Source organism: Verticillium dahliae, genomic scaffold (genome assembly GCF_000150675.1).
Source record: "Verticillium dahliae VdLs.17 supercont1.22 genomic scaffold, whole genome shotgun sequence".
In the NCBI taxonomy this organism is placed as follows: Eukaryota; Fungi; Ascomycota; class Sordariomycetes; order Glomerellales; family Plectosphaerellaceae; genus Verticillium; species Verticillium dahliae.
Window position 1 is genome coordinate 264,615 of NW_009276918.1, and position 11,536 is coordinate 276,150.

Sequence of the window (11,536 nt, forward strand, 5' to 3'; positions counted from 1 at the left end):
CCCCGGTGACACCCAGAAGGACATACCATTAGCCCCCCATGGATCTCGTCAACTCGTTGGTCGCACCCGCCCTCCCGCTCCCCCTCTCCGTCCTCCCCCCCCTCTCTCTTCTCGTCGTCCACGCCGTGGAAGCCATGCCATGATGATGAAGGGACCAGAAAAGCTGATGGTGAAGGAAAGCCTAGAAGGCCGCCTCCTGTTCGCGGTGCCCAAGAGTGAGTCAAGACGAAACCTCCGCTTCTCCCGCCGTCACCGATCTGCAGCTGACCACAACCCAACATCCAGAGGGTCGCCTGAACGCCGCCGCCCTCAACCTACTTGAGGGTGCCGACGTGCAGTTCCGCCGCGAGAACCGCCTCGACATTGCGCTCGTCAAGAACCTGCCCATCGCGCTCATCTTCCTGCCGGCCGCCGACATACCTACCTTTGTCGGCGAGGGCCAGTGCGATCTCGGCATCACGGGCTGGGACCAGGTCAAGGAGCACGACGCCAACGTGCGGTCCTACAACCGGTGGCGGCGGGCCTCGGTTGGCGCCGGCGACAATGCCGAGGACCCCCTCAAGACGGCGGGCTGCGACCTTGTCATGGAGCTCGGCTTCGGCGCCTGCAAGCTCCAGGTCCAGGTGCCGGAGAAGGGCGGCTACGCGACGACGGAGGACCTCATCGGCAAGACGATTGGCACGAGCTTCTCGGGCCTCGCCGCCGACCACTTTGCGCGGCTCGAGCTCGGCCTCGAGGGCCAGCCGAACGGCGAGGACTTTGCGACGCCCAAGAAGATGCGGACCAAGATTATCGAGCTCAGCGGCAGCGTCGAGGCTGCGTGCGCGCTGGGCGTGGCTGACGGCATTGTGGATCTCGTCGGTGGGTGTCTCCTCCTCTTCTTCCTCCTCTTCTTCTTCCTCCTCTTCTTTTTCCTCCTCTTCTTTTTCCTCTTGCACATCTCCCCGCTTGCTTCTCCCCCATCCATGCTGACACGGTTCCCGCAGAATCGGGCGAGACCATGAGGGCAGCGGGCCTCAAGGCCATCGACACGGTGGTCGACTCGCAGGCGGTGCTCATCAAGTCGCGCAAGCCGTCGAACCAGGCCACGATTGACCTCATCACGGCGCGCATCCAGGGCGTCATCACGGCGCAGCGCTACGTGCTCTGCCAGTACAACATTGAGAGGGCGCGCCTCACCGAGGCCAAGAGCATCACGCCGGGCAAGCGCGCGCCGACGGTCACGACGCTCGACACGGAGGGCTGGGTCGCCGTCAGCTGCATGGTCGTCAAGAAGGAGATTGCCGTCGTCATGGACAAGCTGACGGCGGCCGGTGCGCAGGATATTCTGGTGCTCGACATTCACAACTCGCGGTAAGCCGTGGGCTTGGGGGTAACTTCTTGGACACATACAATCGAAAAGGGCCTGCGTGCTGCAATGACAGGAGGGGGATACCATACTTGGGCCCACACAATGTGGTGATGGTGCCACATGGGCAAGCCCAAGGAGGGACAGGACATCAAAAAGGCATAGATATCAAATGCGAGATTGTCACGACGCGGACGCGGACACGGGTAGGGCTGAAGTGACATGGTGCATCGGCAGGATTCAACTGCTTGGTTGATTTGATGGACCCGGCCGTCGTACATTGGTGGCTCATCAGCATCGTCCTCGAATTGCAGTGACCTTAGGTGAAAACGAGCGACGGTTTGCATCATGCCTGGCAATACGAAGCACCGCCACTGGGAACAGCCCGCCCTGCGCCTCTTCCAAAACCCCATGTTGCAGGCTCGAGGGTACAATTGCGAGTGCGAGTGCGAGAGCGAACAGGCGAACCAGGAAAAGTGAAAAATCACACAATGGATCACCCACCTACTAATGCCAGGAACAATTTGGTTAGCCGTGTGGAACTGGTGCTCCGTCATTGCTCCAGGGCTTTTCCCCTTCGTTAGGAACACCCTGCTGATCCGCCAATCGAGAGACGAGGTGGGACGGGCGTCAAGATGGCCAGTGCGGCTGGGCCCCGAGGCCCCGAAATCGAGGGTCCCGATGCGGGCTGGTCTGATGCAATCGAGATGGCAAGTGCGAGGAAGGCAGCTTGTCTGAAGATTGACGGATATCTCTTCAGTCACACTATATTTTTCTCCACATTGGAACGTCGACTCCCGTCGCTGGACTCATACCATAATCAATCGCACCTGCCGCGTCCCGCCCTCGATACCACCTGCCCGCCATCTCCATCCTCTACAGTACCTGCCAGCCAGCTCCAGCCCAGGGACGGGAAGGTCCCCCAGGTACAGGAAGGCCCCACCGCTGACCTCATCCTCTCGACCCCGCCAAAGCTTCCCACGAGCTCCAGCTTCCAGCTTCCAGCTTCAACTTCAACTTCAGCTTCAACTTCAACTTCAGCTTCTGGCTTCCAGCTTCCATTCCAGCGCCCAGCTTCCAGCTGCCATGTCGTCATCCGTCACGACGACGAAAGTCACCACGACGCGGGGCATCAGCGATGCGGCCGCCGTCGACAAGATGACCCTCTACAAGGTGCGTAACCATCAGCGAGCGACGAGAAGCCTCGATGAAGTGAATCTCATTCAGAGCGCAATGCGCGCGCGCCAACAATCCTCAAGCCACCGAATGTGTGCACTGACAAGACCCCCCAGCTGATCATGACGCCCATCATCTTCGTCTCCTTCCTCGTCTCCCTCGCCTGGGTCGATCTGCGCTACACGCTCATGCGCTACCGCGGCCGTCGGAGCGACAGCAGACTGCCCGCGTGGCTGCACCACCTGGTCTACCGGCCCGCTCACGAGCATGACAGGACGAGGCCCGCGCGCGCGGCAGGAGGCGGAGGTGGCCAGAGCCAGACGACGGGCGGGTACTACCACACGAAGCAGAAGAAGCTGGCCAAGATGGAAATGGCCGATGCCTTTGAGATCCGCACCCACGTCGCCGCCGTCCTGGCTGTCCTTGTCACCGTCGTCGCGTGGACGGGCGTGTCGCTTCTGCGCTGGGTCTGGACGTCTGTGGCTGTCTGAGACGAGAGGAAACGGGGCAAGCAGACATGGAATATACCTCTGTGAAGCAATGACCCGATCGATATATGGACAAATATGGGCAGGCGACGCCTCGCATCAGGTCAACCTTGGGAGGAGCAGGTGTGTCTGCCTTCCTCCTTACGCACGTGCTCACGCTGTTGAATCCACTCTCGCCAAACGAAGGCGTGTCTTGTGGATAACGCAAGCTGGGCCTACGTCCACTGGCAACATACTGTGTGAGAAGCATGGCAATGGCAGCTTGGTCGACAAGCCACCGCGGCCGTCTTCTCCGGCCCCTCTTCGTCTTGTGTGGTGCGCAACGACCGGGTATCATGATGGCGATAGCGAGGAGTCTCTGTGGACATGGCGATTGCTGTAAGAAGCAGGACGAAGAAAAAGCGGGAGACGCACGTCGCTCAGCTTGAAAGCGGCAAAAGGAGAAAGATAGGGGCATGCCGTGATCGCAGGTGCCTGAGCAGACGGAATACGAAGCCCTGCAGAGAACCTTGGCTACCTTGTCTTAAGGCCTAGGAACAGAGCCGATGAGGAGACAGCTGTGCAGTCGGCGGCGGTGCGGGCAGAGCTATCACACGTGTCGTCGATAGTCCCAGTATCTGTTGCCTTGTCTAGATGCAAACTGAAAGGGGCGCGGGTTGACTTCGCCACCATGTAAGAAGATGTATATTCATGAAGTATCCGGTCACCTGATTTGATCCCCCCTCTACCAAGACGTTTCAACGAAGCTGATTCTCGGTCTTGCGTCGACCTCACTTCATCTCTCTACGAACTCTTTATCCTGTCCAAAAGTGCACACGCATTCATTCTCGCAGCAGTATCACCAGCCAAATGCAAATCGACAAATCCCCACGACTAGGCATCACCACTCTCGCCCCTTTTCACATTCAAGCACCCACAATGCATGGCCTCGTACGAAAAAGCACTTCCCTGCGCCGCCTCACAAGGGACCAAGCTCCGCGGCCTGCACAGCGGCACCGCCGTCCGCCCGCCAGACGAGGCTCATCTGCGGCAGGCTCACCTCCCAGAGGACCTGCTCGTACATGCTCTCGACGACGAACCCGGCCCCGCGGTACAGATGGACCGCCGCCCCGAGCGAGCCCATGGTGTGCAGCATGACCTCCTCCACGCCCGCCGCCCGGACGTGCGCCATGACGGCGTCGAGCATCTTGCGGCCGACGCCCAGTCCCCGCGCCGCGGGGTCGATGATGAAGCCCTTCAGCTGCGCGCTCCGGCGGCGGGGCGCGGCCCCCGCGACGCCGGCGTCGGCGTCGGCGTCCCTCGCGTCGAGGAGCACCGTGCCGAGAATGCCGTCGTCCGGTCCCAGGGCCGCCCAGACCTGCGACGTCGGGCTCGAGGCGAGGCGCGCGAGGATGTCGCCAAAGTCGCGCGCGAGGGCCGTCTCGAAGGCGAGGCCCCACCCTGTGATGGCGGGGTAGTAGGCCATGTGCATGTCGAGGCAGCGGGCGAGGAAGCCCGGTCTGTAGCCGGGGAGGACGCGGACGGCCGGCGGGGACGGGGCTGTGCGGCGGTCTCCGGGGCCGGCGTGGTGATTCAGGGCCGCTTGCGTCGAGGCCGTACCCTGAGGCGTCAATCTTGGCGGGTCCGTTGGCGTGACGAGGTCCATTCGAACGAGTTCCTGGAGGGCCGCGTCGGAAATGGCATCATCTTTGTCTAGTGATGGCATGGAACATTGATTGCCTATTTTCAAGAGCAATTGAAGGGCGGGAATGGATAGGCGGGTGTCGGTGAGGACGTGTTGGATGGATTCCAAGTCCTGCGTAAGGTCCCGAGAGACATGAGAATTGACCTTGCCCGCCAGGTGATTTGCGACCATTATAATGATGCGCTGCTGTGTGAAGCCTGGCTACGATGAGAATCTGTCACGTTGCGTTGCTATAACATGCTGTTTATATGCCAGAACTGAAGCCACTGACGCAGTGAGTCATGGGAAGGGCGCGCCCAGGCTGGCGGGTTGACATTCGAGTTGCCGGGTTGTGGAATCCTTCGCGCAGTGGAGTCCATGATTGCAAAGGAATACACGAACAACCACCTCGCGAAGGCTCGATTTTGCTGGGGCCCAGCTCCACGGCTCACTTGCACGAGTTCCCTCATGTTGTGTTGATCTAGGTGTCTCGATCTTGCTTGGCACCATGGTTACTACGATGGTGACGAGAGGGGAACCGGAGCTCTGCCTCCTTTGAGTAAAGACAGGGCGGGGGTGCAAGCGTTCGGGAACTGGAGGGGCTTGAGGGGGTACAAATTCGACGACACACCGACAACCAGTGTACGGCTTCAGAGAAGTGAACACCAAATGTGTGCGTACCTCTCGCCTCACATGCTGCCCTCTTGGTTCAGGGTCCTCAAGCTTACGACCAAAATCGATGCTTTGGTGATTCTGATGCCGTTCGACCAGAGAAATGTACTGCTGGCAGTGGCACGCCGCACATGACCCTCTGATAAAATTCAGCACGCCAAACCAAGAAAACAGCAAAGGCGCCGTTCCCGGTCGTATTGCTTGATCTGTATTACTAGGTCTGGCTGAAGCATCTTGCCACACACGCCAAGTGACGTACCATACACTCTTCAATCGATAATCTGGTCGAGACTAGACTGCCTGTCGATCTGATCATTGCCCTGCCTGTGATGCGCGACAATCACTGCACCCTCATAGTATCTTGTGTCTCCTTGGCCCAACCTGTATATTTATACGCTGGGATGGCCGCTCGTATTGCATGTAGAGGTCTTGTCCATGGTCACGAAGTTGCATATAGATGCCACGCTGGTATCCACGGCGGAAACAATGCTCCAGGAGCCTGCCCTGCACTTGAAATGCACTGCATACTGTTGAGAGGGTACCCAAACCATGGCTCGCCTTGTTTTGAGAGTACTTCAAATGCTGTCATGGTTGAATGGACCACCTTCAATCACTAGCACAGCGCCATACGCAATTTGGGGCCATAATGGATGGCAGGGTGACCGGTTGCGTGATGAGGGCATGTGAGTTTTCCACTCCTGAAGCTCTAGGCCTTCAGTATAGCGACCAAGTCTGAGCTTGACATTTGAATGCAAGACCTTTGAAGGCTATGTCCTATATTGAGTTTGGGAAGAAAACTTGTGGTCAGTAGCTCGGTGCGCAAGTCATTGTTGACAAATGGAGCGCCACAGAAACGCCAACAACAACAAAAAGACTAAACTACAATCAACATTAAATAAGGTTCACAAATCAGTCTAGCAATCACGCATCTACATGCTGGCTTGAAGCATCATTGACCGGCAGGCGGAGGCGTGGTGTCATACAACACCTCGAGCATCGACCTGAACCTCGACCGTGAGACCAGTTATGGTCACGTACTACAGAACATCCTTAGATCAGAATAAAACCTGAAGCACAAGCCATTGATGCCCAAACCTATAGGCAAAGCGTGTAAAGTAGTTCGCAAGGCCCGATGCTTCCGTGTAGATAGTCGTTCAACTCCCAGCGAACGCGGCTGACAAAGGGGATGGCCGCCCTTCGGCGTAGGGTCGACAAGACATGGTTGAGGTTCGCTGGAAGTTGACTCGTATTTCTTCAACGCGAACGACTGTTTGGCCTGACGCCCGCGGAGACGACGGACATGCTGCCACACGTATGCCTTAGCCTCTGGCTCTCACATCAACATCCCGGATCCACACATACAAGGCCGATAATTCCACCCTTGGAGATACAGAGGGCATGGACATGATTCTTGGGCAGCACAGGCTAAAATGAGATGTCGGGCAGCTGGATGCCGCGAAGACGAGCATCATTCAACTGGTGAAATTCGCGTTAAACTAGATAACGCCTGCTAGATAGTGCCTGCTGAAGATGGCTTGGGCAGTTGTAGACGCGTCTGGGCGGAATGAGTTGACTTGCAAAGCGCAGGTTCTCCGCGGTGCCCATCATGGAGCCAAGATGGCTTTGAGCCTTGCAGACTACCTTCAAAAGCCCGTCCGAAGTGAGATGCATAGTGTAGCTTGAACATATTGTAGCTTAAACATATTGTAGCTTGAACATAACGTTGACGGGCGTGGAGAGTAGGTTTCAAGTCCTATCAAAAGAGATCCTTCAGTTTTCGGTCTGCTTCCAAGCATAAGGTAGTCATGCACCCGCCGGAGTCGCTGCTCTACTGCACAGCACAATTCGACGCTCTTTGCATAGCACAGTCTCACCTCGGCACTCGATTATCTGCCCATGACAGGGACCAGGTTCGCGCTGGCATGTACCACTGGCATCAAGAACAACCAGTGCAGACCAGACCACTCTACCCCTCCGACGTGGGCACAGGTCCCTGCACTGGACAGCGTCTAGCGCACTGAAGGGACGTAACGCATTCATGTTCCCCCACGCCATTTGGCCTGATGCAAATCTCCAATATCCAGCCTGGGTTTAGTGCAGGAGCCTATCTGGTCCGTTTGGATGCTCGGAGAGCGAGGCAAACTACCCACGCTTCGATTGGGAGAAGCTCGGAATGCCAGCAGAGGGGGAGAATGAGCACACAGCCAGGGACTAGCGTGGGGGAGATATTGGCAGACCCCAGGAGCCTAGTGGCTGGCCGCCCAACAGAGGAGGCACTGGTTTGGACAAGGCGGTCAAATGAGGACATCCTTCGCCATAACTACCTTGGGAGCAGCCAAGCGGTCCACCATGCAGAGGCTGGCGGTCGTCAATATCCATTGATGGCAGTGCTTCAACAAGTCCCCGAGCTGACCAGCTGCGCTAGAGCGAACGAAGATGTTATCGTCTTCTGTTGGGTAGATTGCTGTCTTGTACCCTGATATTCAGATCAGCCATTCCGGGGTCAGTCAAGTCAGCCAGAGGACGACTGTTGAGCATTGTGGCGTCGACTTCAGGACCTATCGCTCGGAGCTGAAGTGCTATGTCGAGGAGCTGCTGCTGGCAATTCGAGGGCCGATGGCATGACTGGCAGCAATCTTGGTCGCGGTAGAATACTAATTGCGTCGAGACCAAACGGGGTCCCTTGCTGGCTAGTTTTCACCGACGAGCAGAAGCAATGAAGAGGCGACTGTTCCACTTTCAGCTTGTCTAGCCAAAAAGGTGCTAAGCGGTGTAGTTGATTTCTCCTCCAGACGATGTTGAGGAATGTTGGAGGAAAGTTGTGGGGGTTCGTCAAGGCGAAGTCAGCTTGCTGCTTGGCCCAAATCCGAGAGAGCGTCGTGGTTGTCTTGGCGAAAGGAGAAGAAGCAAGATGGGTGTTCAGGCAGCATCGAGAGGGCGGGTTCGGACTATGAAAAGGCGATGCGAGGCACGTGGTTGTCTTGGAGGTGAGACGGCGGACGACTGGAGACAAGAGACCGCCTCACACCTGGTAAAGTAAGCATTGGGCCAGAGTCGGTGACTTAGGACGGGATATGACAGTGAGACAGGCATACATGGCGCGATGGCGCGTTCCCTGTGTGAGGAGTCTGGCGCAACAGAGAGAGAGCACTGGGAACCAGTCGGTGAAATGGAGAAGAAACCATTGCCCGTGCTCTGCGCAATTGATATGACGCTCGAACCGGTCACCAAGGGTTGTATGATATTGAGTTTCTCCCTTTTTCTTTTCCTAACCCGGGCGGAGGTTCCCTGGAGACGAAGATGGAAGGCGGTGCTGGAAGCTGGCAAAATGATCGACCCAAAGGTTTCTCAGATCAAGGATTCAGAGGTGACATGTCAACTGCATAGGTGCCTAAGGTTCGTAGATGCCTGCCTGGGCAAGCGAGGCAGGTTGAAATCTGCTGCTGCTGCTGCTAGTGGTGTTGTCTTGTGATGCAGCGTCAAGACATATACGCCTTCCTTTTGGTGTGACGATGCTCTGGCGTAGTTGCTTCGGGTCCGTAGATCGGTTGCGTTGCGTCAGTGGGTGACTTTCTTGCTGCATTTGCAGGTGCCAGAGGTATTCCGCCGAGCGAGGTGTGTCATGCATGCCGCTCTTGCTCCCATTGATGCCAGATCTTGCAGTTGCCATCATGAGGTCAGGCCAGAGTCGGGATGCCTTCACCTGCTGCTTCTGATCGCATCTTACGTACCTAGGTTCTTACCTTGGTAAGTATGTATTGCCATAAGGTAAAGTACCGTACTTAGGCAAGGAAGGGGGTGGGCGGTGCAAGAGGAAGGAGCTACAGGTGGAGCCTAACACCAATGTAGCTGCCCTTCTCGCCCACTCCCTCCCCCTCACCTTTTGCCCCCCCCCCTCTTAGTCTATGGGAAGGCAAGCTACAGTACCTACCAGCAACCTAGGTAGGCACGGGGGCACCTTTGGCCCTCGCACCCTGCCATGCCATGCCTGCCGTGACAGCCTTCAACCTTTACGTTGCCCATTCTTCGGATGTTTTCTAATCTCACATTTCCTTTTCCCAGAGCCAGTTCCTCGGATCCCAGACACGAAAGATCGAGCGACCCTCTTCCCCAAACCTTCTTTGATTTCACTGGCCAAGAATCGCATGCGTTGCTCTCCCTCTCGCTGCCTCGCATACTCGTATGCTCGCCTCCTCGTCACCCCCAACCCCGAGGTCGCCCAAGTTCTGCCAGGCCAACAAGCACAGGGGACCAACAGTGTCTGATGCACCTGGCCGGGGCTGACGGGCGCCAATCCCGAGCACTAGCAGGCCCATCCAGCACCATTGACGACGATCCTCACTGCTTCTTCAGACCCTGACTCCTTTCTAGAAGCCAGACATGCAGTCCTGAACAAGGCGTCGACACTGAACGGCGGAACGTCGGATTCATCACTCTGGAAGCACGGGATAGCCCCACCTCTCACCGCTTGATGGCGATGCGCAACTTCCCCTGTAATCGATCGGAAGTTGGGCGTCCTGGCGCTCCGAACCGACTATCTGTCGTTCCCTGTGGAGCCCTGCATTTTCTGGTCCCAAATGATGTCTATCATGAAGATTCAGCTTGGGCCCCATTCGCCCAGCCTCCAGTCGGGTCTAGATTGATGTCTCGAGATAGATGAGTCTCATGGCCAAACTCTGTTTTCTGACGATGCTCCCCAGCCTCCCAGTCAGAACAGCCTCGCGACTGTCTACCCTCCCGGGCCGAAGACCAGGTTGCCAGCACCACGGAGCGGCACGAGCACGCATGTTACTGAGATGGGAGCTGGGCCGAGGCGACGTCTCTCTCCCTTCAGGTTGCATGTCGCATGTCGCATGCCAGGGCACGTACCCATGCCCATACGAACAGTCATTCATGTGCCGGACCCCGATTTTCCGTGCTTCTCACAACGCATTGCAGCTGACTTACCTACCCTAGACCAGTCGCGAGACGGATCCATTCCTGTGTGTCTACGGTCCTCGCGCTCGCTGAAAGGACGCACTGTGGCATACTCCATAATCACCAAGCTTTACAGCATCCGACGGCAATCAGCTGCTCGTCGCCCGCGAGGTTTCGGCGTCTCAATATCGAGGAGTGTGCTATCACAAGGGGCGAGGGCCCATTTCTCCAGCTGAGTGAGCCACGCCATTAAACCACGCGAACGAGCCAATAAGCAGCCGACGTGGATCGGCACTTGGAAGCGCCGTTTGCCCTATGCATGTTTTGAATTACTTATTCATTTAGCGCTCTGGAGTTGACATGACAAGCCCTCTTAAGTCCCAAGGAGCCGAGCTAGTGGTGCCAGACCTGGCTAGCTGCAACGCCGTCCGATATTGTCCATTAGGCTGAATCAAGAAGTGTTTGATTTTCAGGAGGGCTTCGTCGCTGGCGCTCGCTGGTTATGGCCCCAGGCATTGGTGGATGTTGGGGGCCCTCATCAAGAGGCAGGTCCTCCCGCAAGTCAACGGATCCTAGCTGCACATCAGCCCTGATCGACAACTGGCGCGGCATCCAGGGTGCCCACATACCATCTCCAGCGCGTGGCCAGATCAGAGTTCGTCCTATCTCGACTTCCGTCTGGTCCTGCAACCTCTTTCCTGTACCCTTCCAGACTCTGGCACGAGGAGCATCACCTTCCCGCTCCGGCTGTGTAGATCACACAATGCTCCAGCATCTTGGACAAGGCATCTTGAGGACGAAAACGGCCGCGGAGAAGATGACGTTAGTGGTCTGAAAGTTGTACTGACTGAAACGACAAGCTGACACACGAGCTGACCTTCTTCCTTGCCAATTACTTGAGCATGAGGCATGATCCGATCAAGTACGAGCCGGCTGTGAATTGCTGATTGCTCTTCGGGTCGCCACACAACTTCTCGGCACAACAACGGCTTGAACAGGTAGTCTTTCTGCTTCTGCCCCCGTTAGTCACCCCGAAGCTCGGCTGGCACGCCCTAGATGATGGTGCAAACCGTTGAAAACCTCTGAGATTTGCTGATTCGCTCCTGCCGGCCAGGAGGTCTGAATATGAACTACGGCTGTGGAGATTGGCTGGATCTCGATTGCTGCGGCAGCCAAAACTGATCATCAGGACCTCCCCTACACCACACTATTACGAGCCCTGTTTTCCTCCGTCCTTAGAGTCAGGCACCGCTCTACAGGTGTATGGCTCCA

The 11,536-nt window shown here is 57.0% G+C and overlaps 4 protein-coding genes across 4 annotated transcripts; 3 read left to right on the forward strand and 1 right to left on the reverse strand.

Annotated features, from left to right (window-relative positions):
- Positions 1–128: 128 nt before the first annotated feature.
- On the forward strand, positions 129–1,357 carry VDAG_08760 (ATP phosphoribosyltransferase; the record flags this gene model as incomplete). The annotated part of the gene is made up of 3 exons (XM_009651077.1): positions 129–215; positions 286–861; positions 987–1,357. Exons 1-3 carry the CDS (start codon positions 143–145, stop codon positions 1,355–1,357), a joined length of 1,020 nt encoding a protein of 339 aa, XP_009649372.1. The 5' UTR covers positions 129–142.
- A 1,077-nt stretch (positions 1,358–2,434) lies between these two features.
- Positions 2,435–3,015, forward strand: VDAG_08761 (uncharacterized protein; the record flags this gene model as incomplete). Its single annotated transcript, XM_009651078.1, has 2 exons — positions 2,435–2,521; positions 2,641–3,015. The coding sequence occupies 2 exons, from the start codon at positions 2,435–2,437 to the stop codon at positions 3,013–3,015; spliced, it is 462 nt and encodes a 153-aa protein (XP_009649373.1).
- Positions 3,016–3,970: 955 nt separating this feature from the next.
- VDAG_08762 (transcriptional regulator) lies at positions 3,971–5,185 on the reverse strand (the record flags this gene model as incomplete). Its single annotated transcript, XM_009651079.1, has 2 exons — positions 3,971–4,704; positions 5,128–5,185. 2 exons carry the CDS (start codon positions 5,183–5,185, stop codon positions 3,971–3,973), a joined length of 792 nt encoding a protein of 263 aa, XP_009649374.1.
- Positions 5,186–8,450: 3,265 nt separating this feature from the next.
- VDAG_08763 (uncharacterized protein) lies at positions 8,451–8,873 on the forward strand (the record flags this gene model as incomplete). The annotated part of the gene is made up of 2 exons (XM_009651080.1): positions 8,451–8,743; positions 8,825–8,873. The coding sequence occupies 2 exons, from the start codon at positions 8,451–8,453 to the stop codon at positions 8,871–8,873; spliced, it is 342 nt and encodes a 113-aa protein (XP_009649375.1).
- Positions 8,874–11,536: the final 2,663 nt, after the last annotated feature.